This window comes from Ambystoma mexicanum, chromosome 2p, assembly GCF_040938575.1.
Source record: "Ambystoma mexicanum isolate Mex_15411 chromosome 2p, UKY_AmexF1_1, whole genome shotgun sequence".
NCBI classification, from domain to species: Eukaryota; Metazoa; Chordata; class Amphibia; order Caudata; family Ambystomatidae; genus Ambystoma; species Ambystoma mexicanum.
This window is the reverse complement of record NC_090923.1, coordinates 30165508-30180912: the sequence shown is the minus strand read 5'-3', so window position 1 is coordinate 30180912 and position 15405 is coordinate 30165508. Positions and strand designations below refer to the sequence as shown.

The window sequence follows — 15405 nt, the reverse complement described above, 5'->3', positions numbered from 1 at the left end:
AGAGGGAGGCCTTGCTTGATGTTTGGTGAACTGGTTGGTCCCACCAGCTCAAGGGGAGAAGATTCCTTGCAGATCTTCCCTGTCGTTGAAGTTTCAGGCGATTCTAACCCGCCGCAGGACTTCACTGGGAGGTTCAGTAGTTGCAGTAGTCCTCTTCCTTCAGCTTCTCTTCGGTTCTCTTGATCCAGTGGCGACTCTGCCTTCCAGTTCAATAGACCTCCTTTTTGTGCAGTTTTTCCCCCATTCACAGAGCCTGGCTGTCAATCACACAGCAGGGAGGCTGTCCTGGCAGGATATTCACCTAGCCAATCAAACAAGGAGACCCTGTGCAGGGAGTCTGAAACCTCTCTCTCATATCCTGTCCATCCAGACACTCAGGCACCTAAGGAGGGCTTCTCTGCAGAAGCCCGCCAAAGGACGGCAAACAAAGGAACCAAACCTGGTTTGGCGCACAGAGTAAAACACAAGAAATACCTTTCTAATAAGAAATGGAGAATAAACTTGACCGGAGCCAAAATAATATAAAAGTGGTCCAGCGGATTAGAGTTCGAGGCTACCACCATAGCCTTCAATGGTAGCAATGTTATTTTCATAGCATGCGGTAGAATAGAAATGGTACATACCACTGCCACCAGCCAAATCTTAGAGAAAGGGGAATGAAATAATGTTCCATGTGAAACAGACAAAAAGGGATAACTATTAACCCTTTCCAGTACTCTATAGAAGATAGTTTTACTGGGTCTGTAGGTTTAAAAAGACTAGTAAAGTCAATGGCAACTTTACATGTACTTGGAGACAGCAGTCAGTCACAGAAAATTGCGTTTCTAGTGGGAAGTCTGAAAAAGACAACTCTGTGTCACTGCACTAAAAGTGCTGTGTGACACAGAGTAAAACGATGATGCCTATGGAGCAGGTGAGACTCCACAGTCCATGAACACAAAAATGTACAACACACAGCAAAACACATGTAAGAGTGGGAAAAAAGGCTCACACTCTTACCAGGTGAAAAGGTTAAATCCCAGAAATCCAGCAAAGCTGCTGAGCCATTCTGGAGAATTCTCCCTAACACTCTGTTATAGAAAGGAAGGGCCAGACCACCATATATACCATGGACACAGATGGATAAGGATAATTTAAGGTGTACACTCCCAAGTTTAACTTCCGGCACTGGGAAATGGATACATGAGTTAGAGAAAATGACAGGAGGAAACAAGTTAGCTATAGGATACATTAAAGGTCTTCCAGCTGATATTCCTGGGGAGAGAGAGCCAATGACATTTGGACGAGAGCAGGATACTCGAGTGTCACTGCACAGAACAGTGCTCATGAAGGAGCACCGTTTAATAACTGTAGAATGGCAGTCTGGAAAGCGCTGCGAATGCAGTATCCAGACACGTCAGATATGGGAGCACAGAAGATGCTGGTAGGGGAGTATCCTCTTGTTTGCATTCAAAATTTCCAAGAGCAGTGTTCTTTGGATACTCGCGAGCTGTTGGGAAAATATATACCTGTATTCTACCATATATTATGTCAGGGGATTCCAGATCCAGTGCAGAAACAGCTCAAGAAACTGGTGGGTATGGAGGCAAAACTATGGTCCGAAATCCAGCTGACCATCACACATTTTTGCAGTTTACTGCAGGAGAAGAATCAAAAGAAAGATGACGTTAGGAAAGGTGAAGAAGCAAAAATAGTGTCAAAATACGCCATAGAAGGGGCGATATTGACTAGCGGAGAAGGCTCAGGTTCGCAGCAAACAGCAGGCATACCACAAGTAGCAGTAGTCACGCAGAGAAACATGTTGGGGTGACCTGTTTAAGGAGTGGGCTTACTTGCCCCACCTGACTAGTCATTCTCTTAGACTAGTATGGAACATATACTTAGATGTTACCTTAGATCCAATCACTTTTGCCAACAGGTTTTTGCAGTTTGCAATGCCGGTTGACATCATTAATGACGAGTTGTTTCTATATAATTTAAGTTTTTTATGAAATGTTTGAGATCATGCTGTGAGACGTCCTTTGATGTCCATTGTACTCCCTGTTTTAGATAATTGACATTAAAACAGTCAGAACTTTGTCAACTTCCTGAGTCTGTCTGATTATTGATGTTTGAGTATCTTCTGCATCCCCATTCATCTCAAAGCATTGCTACCTCGTCTTAAAGGGCTGGGTCGGCAATACCACAGGTCTCATAAAATGGTCCTTTTGGTGGCCTTCCGTCAATCAGGATATACACAACTATGTGTTGTCTTGCCCAGTTTGTACTAGAATTAAGTACACCACCGCTAAACCAGTTGGGTTTCTTATGCAGCCCACGCTACCCACTGAACCATGCTCTCATATATCCACTGATTTTGTGGTTGATCTTCCTTGCTCTCAGCTTTGTTCATCCATAATGTTAACTGTGGACAGTTTTAGCAGGGTGGCCCATTTTCCCCCATTAGGAGGAGTTCCTACAGCCCCAGAGATGGCGCAAGCCTTCTTGAGAGACATAGTTCGTTTGCACAGTCTTTCCGGTACTGTTTTGTCCAATCGAGGAACACAGTACATGTCCTTGTTTTGGAAGACATTGTGTCAGTCACTGGGCATGGACTGAACTTTAACGTCAGGATACCATCCACAAGTCAATGGTCAGACAGAATGCCTAAACTATACGATGGAGCAATACCTTTGTTGTTTGACCAATCTAGAACAAGACAAGTGGGTAAGCCTTTTACCAACAGCAGAATTTGCCTATAAAAATGCTTTTCATACCGCTATTGGTATGAGCCCTTTTTTTGTCTTAATGGTAGGCATTCCAAGTCTTTTCCCTCCAATTCACTGCCTTCTACCAATCTACCCCTGGTGGATTCATTGTTGGACTCTATTTCATTATCCCAGAAGGAAGCTCTCAAGAATATGGAAGAAAGCCGACATAGATACATGTAATAGGCCAATACCAAGAGGAGGGCAGTACTGGGTTGGCAGGTGGGATCTTCTGTTTGATTGTCCACAAGATAGCTGCCGAAGTGGGTTCATCCAGCCAAGTTGTATCCAAGCTATATCGGTCAATTTCCTGTATTGGCATAGATCAATCCAGTGGCATTTAAGTTAAAACTACCAAAGTCCCTTCAATGGGTTCATCCTGTTTTTCATGCCTCTTTGCTACACACATTTTTTCCGGACAGATTCAAAAGGAAAAGACAAGGTAGAGATCTTGGAAGTGATTCTTCTGCTGAAGAGTACGAAATAGAAAGAATCTGTGATTCCAGATACTACAAGGGAAGACGGCAGTATCTTGCTAGGTGGAAAGGTCATTCTCCTTCTGAAGATTTCATGGGAGCTTATATCCAACATGGCTACAAGACTTATCCAGAGTTTCCATAGTCTACATCCAGGGAAGCCTGATACCAGTACCCGCAGAAGGGGGCATACTGTCCAGATCTTCCCTCCTTGGAAGTTCTGGTACCACTGACAGCACCGCCACTGAAGTGTTGCACATGTTTTCCACACTATTGTGCACCACGGTCTAGTGTTTCCGGGCCGCCCTTCTGTTCTACTTCACTGTTCTGACTCTGCCACCCGACGCGTTGCAATCCTAGTATTCTTTCTTATGGGCTAGATGCTGCTCTACTCTTCCATTGCTCCCTTTTGCCTGCATCAACCCTGATTTTCTTGCCTTCCTAACGAAAACTTCCTTCTCTAGGAGAATGACTCCCTTATCCTGGTATATGGGTAGTGGTCCCAAAATATCCTCTTGTAAATAGATGCCAGTGGAAATTACTCCCTTCCCCTGGCTGGTACTTCCAGCACTTTGCAAAGTCAACCTTCCGAACCAGGAGAATATCTCCTTTCTCCTGGTATTGGAATGCCCTTTCAAGTACAGTTTACAACAAGGCCAGGGGCAGTGACTCCCTTCCCCTGGAGTCTCTTCATTGTACTTCAAATGATTCAGTTTCCTCACCAGGAGAATGATTCCCATTCTCCTGGTGTTTGAGAGGTCCTTTACAACTTGGGTGTTTATCTCAGTATTCTTCCACTGGATGGAGTTCCACAAAGTCAAATTCGTTTTTTGTATATCCTCTTTTCAAAAGATCAAGGAAGCAATTTAGGAGGACAGTCAGGACCTTTCTGCAAGAGATCAAGTTACGTTAACAAGAAAGGAGGGGTTGTGCTTCCAGCTGGACCGCCTATTCATGCCCAACAGGACACTCCACCTGCAGATCCTTTCTTGGGGAAATGACACCCGAATTTCTGGACATAAGGGAGTGGTGGCTACCACAGATCTCATAAATCGGTTCTTCTGGTGGCCTTCCATCAATCAGGATATAAAGAACTATGGGGGTCATTACAAGGTAGGCGGTAAGGGGTTAACGGTGCTAGTAAAGGTGACGGAGTCGTCAACCCCTTACCACCCACTACGAGTCTGCTCACGGGACCTGCTATGGATGCCTGGTAAAACCAGGCGTCCTTAGCGGGTCTCGTCTAGCAGACGAGGGTGCAAACAACGGCCCATTATTATCGGGCATGTTGTTAGCATCATCCCTATTCCTATTGAGCTCTACGGGGGCTCGAATGGGAATGGAGATGTACTGGGTCCCGGTTCCTTGAATGAGGAATTACCGGGCCCTCCAAGGTTAGAATGGCCCGGTAATTCCTCATTCAAGGAACCCAGACCTGGTACCCGGTAAGGGGGTAGCCATGCCACTAATAGCGGCATGGTTAACTCCTACCTCGTAATGACCCCCTATGTGTTGTCTTGCCCAGTTTGCACAAGAAATAAGTACACCACCGATGAAGCAATTGGGGTTCTCATGCAGCCCACGCTACCCACTGAACCGTGCACTCATATATCCACTGATTTCATGGTTGATCTTCCTCGCTCTCAGGGTTGTTCAGCCATAATGGTATCTGTGTACAGTTTGAGCAAGGTGGCCCATTTTTCCCCATTACGAGGAGTTCCTACAGCCACAGAGATGGCGCAAGTCTTCTTGAGAGACATAGTCCGTTTTCACGGTCTTCCTGGGACTGTTTTGTCTGATCGAGGAACACAATACACTTCCTTGTTTTGGAAGACATTGGCCCTCATTACAGGTCCAGTGGTAACCATGCCGGTGCTACGGCAGGTTGCCGTCGGACCCGTAATGATTTAACGGCGCATCACTTCACAATAACACCGGGGATTACAACCCTGGCGGTCCGGGAAGTCAGGCCAGGAAGTAAGTCCCCATTCCCAGAGTTCTATGGGACACTATAGGAATGGGGACCACAGAAGCACCAACACCATTAATAACGGTACCGGTGCTCCCATGAAACCTCTGCAGGCGGGTGCCATTCTGCCCGGCAAGTATGACCTGCTCGGCGGCACGGCACCCGCCTGCAGAGTTGTAATATGCCGGTCTGGAAACTACAGTACCAGTAAGCTGACCGGCAACATTTTTCCAGACCGGCATAGTTGTAAAGAGGCCCACTGTGTCAGTCATTGGGTGTGGACCGTGCTTTAACATCAGGATACCATCCACAATCCAATTGTCAGACGGAACGCCTCAACTACACGATGGAACAATACCTTTGTTGTTTCACCAATCTAGAACAAGACAACTGGGTAGGCATTTTACCAACATCAGAATTTGCCTATAATAATGCTTTCCACACGGCTATTGGTATAAGCCCTTGGTTTGTCTTAATGGTAGGCATCCCAAGGCTTTTCCCTCCAATTCACTGTCTTCTACCAATCTACCCTCGGTGGATTCATTGTTGGACTCTATTTTGGTATCCCAGAAGGTGGCTCTCAAGAATCTGGAAGAAAGCCGACAAAGGTACATGCAACAGGCCATTTGCATGAGGAGGGCAGTTCTGGGTTGGAAGGTGGCATCTTCCATTTGGTTGTCCACCAGACACCTGCCGAAGTGGGTTCATCCAGCCAAGTTGTCTCCAAGCTATATCGGTCAATTTCCTATATTGGCACAGATCAATCCAGTGGCATTTAAGTTAAAACTACCAAAGTCCCTTCAATGGGTTCATCCTGTTTTTCATGCCTCTTTGCTACACACATTTTTTCCGGACAGATTCAAAAGGAAAAGACAAGGTAGAGATCTTGGAAGTGATTCTTCTGCTGAAGAGTACGAAATAGAAAGAATCTGTGATTCCAGATACTACAAGGGAAGACTGCAGGTTCTTGTTAAGTGGAAAGGTTATTCTCCTGCTGAAGATTCATGGGAGCCTATATCCAACATCAAGGCTATGAGACTTATCCTGAGTATCCATAGGCTACATCCGGGGAAACCTGCTACCAGTACCTGCAAAAGGGGGCATACTGTCCCTCCATGGAAGCTCTGGTATGATTGAAAGTGCCGTTTTCTACACTAACATGCACCGTGGTCTGGTGTTTATTTTCCGGGCTGCCCTTCTGTTCTACTTCACTGTGCTGACTCTACCACTCGGCGCGTTGCAACCCTAGTATTCATTCTTACGGGCTTGACGTTGCTCTGCTCTTCCATTGCTCCCCTTTGCCTGCATCCATCCGGCCTGACTTTCTTTCCTTCCCGTTTCCTTTTACTTCCTGCATTTTCTACCTTCTTCCATTCGCTCGGCTCAACTTGCAGGCTGCCTTTGCCACCGTTCTACCTCCTGCTGCTTTCCTCTGCTTTTCCTTGTATTTTTCCTCATTGCTGTTTTGCATGGACTTCTTTGGACTATCCTACTGCAAATTTTCCCTTGGGAGACTACTGGCTACACAATCTAATTTGAAGACCCAGCTATCTACAAGACTAAGGGATTTTTTCTTTTCTGCCTGGAGGATTTTCCCCCCTTTTGGGCTTGTACCAGAAAGCATGCCATTCTGTCCTTTGGTTTACTTTCTTGTGACTTAGTGGCATCCTCCTGGAACAGACCCTATCTTTTCGAGAAGAAATGCTCTACCAGGAGACTGACAATGGATTCTATGGCTGAACCATCGGAATTCGAAAACTCCACATCATCATCAGGTGAGAGCGAAGACGAGAAGTCTGCTGGTTTTGAAAGTAACATTCCAGTGGACATACCCCATCACAGTCGGGGCAGCCTGATGGGAGTAACTTCTGCAACCTGTTTGCCTCCCATTTGATGTGATGTCATCTCACAGATTTCTTGCATTTAACACTGTAACATTCTGAAATATTAAGTTCCACACATATAATCACTTTACTAATAGGCTCACCAGAGTTATCTCTCTGGCACAAATCAAACAATGTAATTTTCATCATGATAGCATAATTGGTTACTGACCTACCGATTTTTCCATTTAACTCACTTCACCATTTAGATACAAATTATTTTATCGTCTCAAAGTAACAGGCTCTTCACTGCTAATGCTAGGACAAATGTATCCCTAGTGTATGCGGTTTTGGTGCAACGAAATACAAATTCACCTAATTTACATAGTAAAAATAACCTCAAATTTTGCTTTTAATGCCATTATTGTTAGTACCTGTTAGTAACTTTCCTGAATCGTAGGCCTGTAGGTTGCTGCCGTAGAGGATGGGCAAACAACCAATGCCGTCAATGACCCTCGTAGAATATAACGAAACAAGGATCACTGATTAACCCCAGTATGTCTGCACGGTATAATCATTTGGCTGGGAAGGTATGTCTTAGGAGGTGTCTTTCTACTCAGTACACTGGAGGAATGGGGAAGGAGGATCAAGAATGGCACCAGGAGCGGGTTAAAAATAATACAATGAAAAACAAAATATGGGGATATGGGTTAAATATAGAGTAGGGTGGGTGTGAGATGGAGGAATAGGGATGAAGAGTCTTATCTATGGTGAAGACAGACTGGGGCAGCGCGAACTGCAGCAAAATACCCTTGTGTGGATTAGAAAGAGTTAAATGGAACTCCTAAAGTTTCAGCCTTTTGCTATAGCAGGGAGGAGCTTTATCAGCATGCCCCTCTGCCCCACCTGCCCCGTGTCACTATTGTAAATGTTTTTAAGCATGGCACAACGGTAGATGACAATTGGAAGGTTTCAAAGGATTCCATAGTCCATGATGTGACATATGGCCCCTGCTAGTGGACTGTTGGCGTATAAGGTAAGTAGTGGGGTCTTGGTGGGATTTTGGGTTTCGTTAAGTGTATGGCCTCTTGACGCAACACGCCCTCTTGTAATCATCATGTCAAATTTCTAACAAATAAATAGAGCATCTCCTGTTCTTTCAGGTATCTTTATTTTCTGTTCCTACATGGGTGCCTAGGAGATTGAAATAGCAGATTGGAGAAAACAGATCTATTTCTCAAGCTGAATCTCTTTTCTTTATTTTAAGAGGTTAAGCCCACTACCCAGATGCAGCCCTTAAAATGCACCCTTAGAATGTATTGCACATTTCTCCTCCATGTGACATAGTCCCATTGAACATCATTATCTTTATTGCAGAGATTCAGATGACTTTCAACTCCTTGATAAGGCAAGGCAGATCAATTCCGTTTTGACTTTGATGTGGGAGGTGAATTTGAATATCGCATATCAGAGTTCAAACTATAGCTGGCGCTTGATTCAGGTTGGTTTCATTAGCAATTTCCACTTATAGATATTCCTGTTCCCCTAGATTTTACATTTTCCACGAATACGGCATGGAATGTTCCACTTTTATTACATCGGTAGGTTTCAAAACCATGACCCTTGATTTCTGCAAGGGAAAATAAACACAAGCACCAGCAGAAAATACAAGCCAAATAGGCGTTTTTTCCCCTGGGATTGAATAGTTCTCCTCTTTGACCACAGTTGCAGGATTTTCTCTTGTACTTGAAATGTTTATCTCAGGCCTTGTCACTATATTGTGATGTGAGAGGACTTGAAAATATTGTACATCTGTTTTTCAAATGCTGTATGCTGGCCAGAGCTTACATACGTGTTTGGATTTTTTTTTTATTTTAACTGGTTTTATACAAAACCTCATACAACTTATACAACTCACACACAAAGTACAATACATCAAATCATTATTAATAACTTAAGAGTAAGAATAAGTACTTTAAAAGTCTCAAACATATAGACATTTTTAAAAAACACAGAGAAAACAAAAAAATGCAAGAGAAAACAGTGTACAACTCAGCATTCCCATCAGATTTCACAGATGCTCTTTCATTCAAGGTGTTCATAACTTTTCCACTTACTCACTCATATAATCGTTGCATTCTTTAGAAATTGGTCTCCACTGATTCAAAGGGTGGAAGGCGAACCTTGCAGAATGCATCTCCAAAAGTGTTCCGTATTCAGAGAGTTAGAGTCATGCACACATTTACCAAATAATTCTTCCCTATCCTTCTGGAGTACTGGACAAAAAAGCATTACATGTTTTATGGTTTCCTGTGGGTATCTACAAAATCGACAAGTTGCACTTTCCTTTGGTCCTCTTATTGCCAACACCTCTCCCCTTTGCTAGAGATTAAATCTGAACCTTTTAAAAGTGTCTCGATATCGCCTATGCGGACACTGAGTTAGGTATTCGCTAACATCCCTCTCTACTTACACTCCAGACTTATTCCTTTGAATCGGTAATAGTTTGCCCTCGCTTCACCTGTCTCTAGCCAATCTGCATCCATAATCTTACGCTTTACATGTCCAGGATTAGTCAGCAGTAACGATCCATGATCACTTTACAATTTCCTTTAAACTTAGTAAGAATGGCCCCCTCCACCATTTTGTTGTTCATGTGGCTGCCCATTAGTGCACAAAGAGAGTTTTTAGTGCCATGCAATGTTTTACGATATGACAGAATAAATCTCAGGTTTGTTATTGCAGACAAGAAGGTCAGGACTAATTCACAACTAATCATTCTCAGGGGTACACAATTAGGTAACATTAATGCTTTTCTCAGTATAGATGTTTCTAATTTATCTAATTCCATTTTCTCAGTCCTAGACATAATTTTCAGCCCATGCACTAACACTGGGATCACCTTGGATCTATACAATTTCACACGTGGTTGTATAGTAAAGTTTTTGCAATAAATGACATCTGTGCCGCATGCTTGTTTTTAAATAGCATGTTCATTCTTTGAATTACATTTCCCTACATATGATGACAAAACAGTGATTACAATTTTGTAGTTGCCAAATTGTCTGGGGCACATTTGATAGTGTCACCCCAGTTCTTAAGGTGAGGTGCTTCATTAGACATATGTAGGTTATGAAAGGGGTTCTTGGTGCCAGTTCCTCCGAATGAATAACGAAAGGAAACTTACACAAGAAGTGGTTAGTCAGTGTCTGCATGAGCCCATTTGTTAACGGTGCCAGTGCTTCAGGGAATTCTCTGCCGGTCGGACCTGAACTACCGGCAGGTCAGGCCAGCCGGTAGTTCACTGCCCCTACTGGCAAACTCGGAGTGTGCCAGTCCGGTAACAATGCTGGAGCAGGTCGCAACGGCATAATTTCCAGTGTTGTTACCAGACCAGCTCATTTCCAATGAGGCCCATAGTGTTGTCTGAAAAAGAGACTCATTAGAAGGTCTGACTTCATGGCAGAATTTATTTCCAATGGCTCATAAAATTTCTGAAAATATTAGACATTTCCCCTCGCAGATGGAAATCCGCTACACAGGCCCTTCAGAACAGTCTGCATAAACATGTGTTTCTAGTCAATACTTCTGGAACCTGGTGCTGCAAACCACTTCCCACATGTATGATAACATATTTAAGCGAGGCCCCTTATCCCATGTTGAGAAACAAGGTCCCTTTGACACTCTTTCTCGCTCACTGCAATTTGAGGTTTGTTTTTTAATTACCCTTGTTTAAAAGTTCAACAATCACCACAAGAAAGCATATACTTTTACTATTCAACCAGTATTATGATTAATATTGTATTTAAAACCCTTACCTTTACCATGTCTTCAAATTGAATTAAAAGACAATTGAAATTCTCCTTGTGTGCACACCAGCCTGTGACATTGTCAAACCAACAACCACCAAACACTAATAGACAGAAAATATGTGAAGATTAATATTCACCATTGATTAATGCAGACCTATTAACATTAGAATGCAAAAGCAAATGGCTGTCATTATGAGCAAACAATCATATTACTTGTGACATACCAAAGCACTGTAGTTAACCTTTCTGATATTTGCTTCTTGTTGATATATTCGTTTTACAGAAATACTCTAAAGCACCAATCAATAACTATTTAGCACAATTAGTCTGGTCATCATCACTTTTGCAAGGTGGAATGTCCTCAATTGCACCTTTGGTGACAGGCCCTTTAATGTTTGTATGTTATCCTGATTTTCCCCAAAGAGTCCTGGTCCAAGGAGATAAGAGTCCTGTAACCTTGGAGGAATCCTGGCTTTCCCCCCACAGAGTCCTGGTCCAAGGCATACTCAGAGACATGAGTCCTGTACGTACCTTGGAAGAATCCTGACTGTCCCCCAAAGAGTCCTGGTCCAAGGCATACTCAGAGACATGAGTCCTGTACGTACCTTGGAAGAATCCTGACTGTCCCCCAAAGAGTCCTGGTCCAAGGCATACTCAGAGACATGAGTCCGGTACGTACCTTGGAAGAATCCTGACTTTCCCCCAAAGAGTCCTGGTGCAAGGCATACTCAGAGACAAGAGTCCTGTACGTACCTTGGAAGAATCCTTACTTTCCACCAAAGAGTCCTGGTGCAAGGCATACTCAGAGACAGGAGTCATGTACGTACCTTGGAAGAATCCTGGCTTTCCCCCAAAGAGTCCTGGTGCAAGGCATACTCAGAGACAAGAGTCCTGTATGTACCTTGGAAGAATCCTGGCTTTCCCCCAAAGAGTCCTGGTGCAAGGCACACTCAGAGACAAGAGTCCTGTACATACCTTGGAGGAATCCTTTGTCTCTCAGGATTGGGTTGATCTAAATGCTGGGCTGTTCCCACTGCATTTCGCTTCACACCAGGATTGTGTGTTCTGCACTTGCTAGTGGCAGATTGCCATGTGTGATTCTAGTGGGGTGCAACCTTCTGCACACCAAGGGGTACCCTTCTGGAAACCATTGAGTAAAATCCAGTGCTGGGACCCTAGCAGAAGAGATCTTGCTGGATACCGAAATAGTTTTTGGCGCTGGAGCATCAGAGCGGAAGCCCAGGGAGATGACAAGGGAAGTTTGGCGACCTACTATGTTTCAGTGACTGTCAGATGTTAAATAAGTGTTAACCCTTGGAACTGGTTAACACTTAGATCCTAAGATTCCTATATGTTCGAACATCTGCACCTATGCCCAGTTTATCAATGGAAGTGGGAACTGGGGTTAAGTCCTACTGAGGGAGAAGGAGCCGGCTGAAGAAGACTTGTGTGGAAGCTGTGTTGTTCTACATCCTCCCGAGACTCGCTAGCCTTCTACTGACCAGAAAGAAGCCTGCCATAGTTATATTTTCCCTTGACCTTATACAACTAGTGAAGTCATAAGCTCTACACAGTTGCCTGGCTGCGTGAATCCTGTCCTGAGTATGTGTGGACATTTAGAACCTGTGAGCAATAAAAGCCAGCAGAGTCTGTGAGATCTGTGGTTGTGACAAGCGTCACGAGAGGGTCTGCCCAGATGGTCTATGTCCAAAGAGTGCAATGTTCTGCCCCTATGATTCCTCTCAGCAGGCTACTCACATCTGAGTATATGCTGCATAATAAGATCTAAATCACATTTAATTTATCAGCAAAATAAAGGGACAATCCATGTTGAATGCATTCTATAAATTAAAATACCGTATAGTAATGGGAGTTTGGTCATGAAAATGTGCAACGTTATGTTTAACCATTAAGAGTTAACCCTTTCAGCAAGTATGTTCAAACGTGTACCTGTGTAGGCAAGGATGGCACGGATACCGGCTGGTACGGTGACCTGCTTGCACAGTGTCACGTCCTCTGTCACGAATCCCCATTCTCGCAATTCCCCCTCAGGTGCTCATCAACCCCCCTTTAGATCCCACGTACCTTTGCATACCCAACGGCAGCAGTTGAGGGGCCCGTCCCGGCACACCCGTAAGAAAGATTCGAATGGCCATCCGGGATTACGTTCCTACCTCTACTGGCACTTACCATGGCAGTCTCCCACGCTGTGCCATGGACTTCGGCATCACTTGGGTACACAGAGGTTGCCATGTCACGTGGTCAGGAAGTAATTGCTGCGGAACATGTGACACAGGGCACGCGTCACATGACTTCACTCATGTGACTGATCCTTGCAGTCAAAAGGATTAAGCAGACACGCAAACAACGCTTCACAGCTGCTTCTCGGCAAGTACTGTTTGGCGTTTCGTTATTTTGGATTCCTTCATTTACCTTGATCATGGACTGTGCTACGGACTTCTTTTGCCTCTCCTTGGAATTGGCGCCAGGTTTCTGTCTTACCTGGAACTTCGACCCCTGGCTCTGTCATCTGCTTATTGCTTTTGGATTTTCCCTGAAGCTGACGTTATCTCCTGGCTCCTGAACCCGGATTGCTGAACGGACTTCCTACGGATCTTCCTGCTCTTGCACTTGGATCATTGTTCTCTGCTGACTCAGGTGTGCACACTTCATCTAGAGTGTCATTCAGGCTTCTACCTGTTTCCTGCTGCCGCCGGCTACTTGAAGACCCCTGCCCCTTTGTCACTCCCAGGGTATCTGCCCACCTTGATTAGGTAAGCTTTCTTGTATGCCTTTTCTGCTACTCGAATTGGATTGCATTGCCATTGTCTAATATCATTGCTTGCCTTGTAGTGGTCGGGGGGGGAGTCCTTCCAGCGTTCATGGTTCCAGTCTGACGGCACTCTACACCTGTGGCCTCAAAGACTGCATGGGCACTTGTCTTGATATCTCCTGTGCGGTACTTGGGGACGGAGGTTCTATAATCTGCACGACCATCAAGTCTTAACAGACTGTGAAGCCTATTGGTCGTCCAGATCATGGAAGCCTCAGCCGGGGACCCCGTGGCCGCTCTAATGCAAGCTGTCACGACCCTTAGGACAGACATGGCTGCAGCCACGACTGCAATCCATCACCGCCTTGACTCTTTACAGAGTGCCGGCCACCCATTGCTAGCGGATTCCGAGTTCGGGGATGTCATACCCCAAAGCCCAGGTCCCTCTATACCCCCCACCCCTCATGTTCCCGTGGTGATTCCTACCCTGTTCCCTCTGGCAGCCATGGAAAGGTACCATGGCGATCCTCGAAAGTATCATGCCATTCTAAACCAATGTAAGCTCCATCTCCTCTGCCGACCACAGGCATTCCTTGACTCTACCACCAAGGCCGCCTTTTTACTTTCCCATTTGACGGGTGCAGCAGCAACCTGGGCGAACCCTTTGCTAGAAAGCAATCACCCAGCCCTCTATGACTTCGACCTCTTGGTGAGTGAGATGGCCATGGTCTTTGTCACTAGGTACAAAGCACAATCCCGGGACTTGGAGCTATTAGATCTCACGCAGGGCAGACAAACCCTCATTGAATACATAACACGATTCAACCAGTTATCCACAGAAACTTCCTGGCCTGAGCACAAGAAGGCCGTGGTATTTCATAGGGGTTTGTGCAGTGGTATGAAAGATACCCTTTCGGTAGTACCATCTCTCCCAGCCACTTATTCTGATTTGGTCGATTGACTCTGCAGCTGGATGCCCGGTGAACCGAGCGTCGGGCAGAAGCCGGCCTTTCCAGCAATCAGTCTCTCCCTCCAACAGATACAACCAGCGAACCGATGCAAATAGGAGGGATACGTAATCCCATAACCCATGCTGAACGAGAACGCAGAAGAACAGACAATGCCTGTTTTTACTGCAGTCATAATGGGCATTACGTCAAGGAATGCCCTCGTCGCCCAAAGAATAAGAATCTGGGTTTTCAGAAAGCTTGCCCTTGAGATTGGGGGTAAGGGCGAGCACATCACAGACCCCCTCCGAGGCCATCCTTGGTTTCGGTCCTATAAGAGTCATAGTCCAGGCCCTGTTACAGCCCACCAGGGTTTGCACGCATTCCGTACACATAGTGATAGACTCAGGGGCTACTGGTTGCTTTATAGACATCACATTGGCCGATACACTCAACTTACCTATGATTTCAAAGAAACACTCCGAACCAGTACAGGCTGTCGATGGGACCTCCCTTGCTTCCGGCCCAATTAAACAACAAACCGCCCCCATGGAGGTAGTCATTCAAGGTACCCATAAGGAAACACTGTCCTTTGACCTCATTTCCACACCACAATTCGGGGTCATCTTGGGCATCCCTTGGTTAAGAGAACATAACCCACTGATTAACTAGGGCACGGCCCAGGTACTTTTCAAACCCGAGACTTGTCAACACTACTGTCTGGTGGAACCTGAGGGTGTGCCTAACCCTGCAAGAGCCCTTGGGACGGTGGTTTCCATGGCCATCGGGGAGGATATGTCCTCGGTGGCTTCACATACGATAGGTGCGAGCCTAGCCGGTATACCCTCAGTATATCAC

At 45.2% G+C, this 15405-nt stretch overlaps 1 protein-coding gene across 1 annotated transcript in view; it reads right to left on the bottom strand.

Moving 5' to 3' along the window:
* Positions 1–15405, bottom strand: part of LOC138566162 (amine sulfotransferase-like) — a 624857-nt gene that overhangs the window by 80601 nt on the left and 528851 nt on the right. Inside the window, exon 6 of the mRNA XM_069643192.1 lies at positions 10834–10928. Within this exon, the coding sequence (XP_069499293.1) occupies positions 10834–10928 (95 nt within the window). The remainder of the gene's footprint in view (positions 1–10833; positions 10929–15405) is intronic.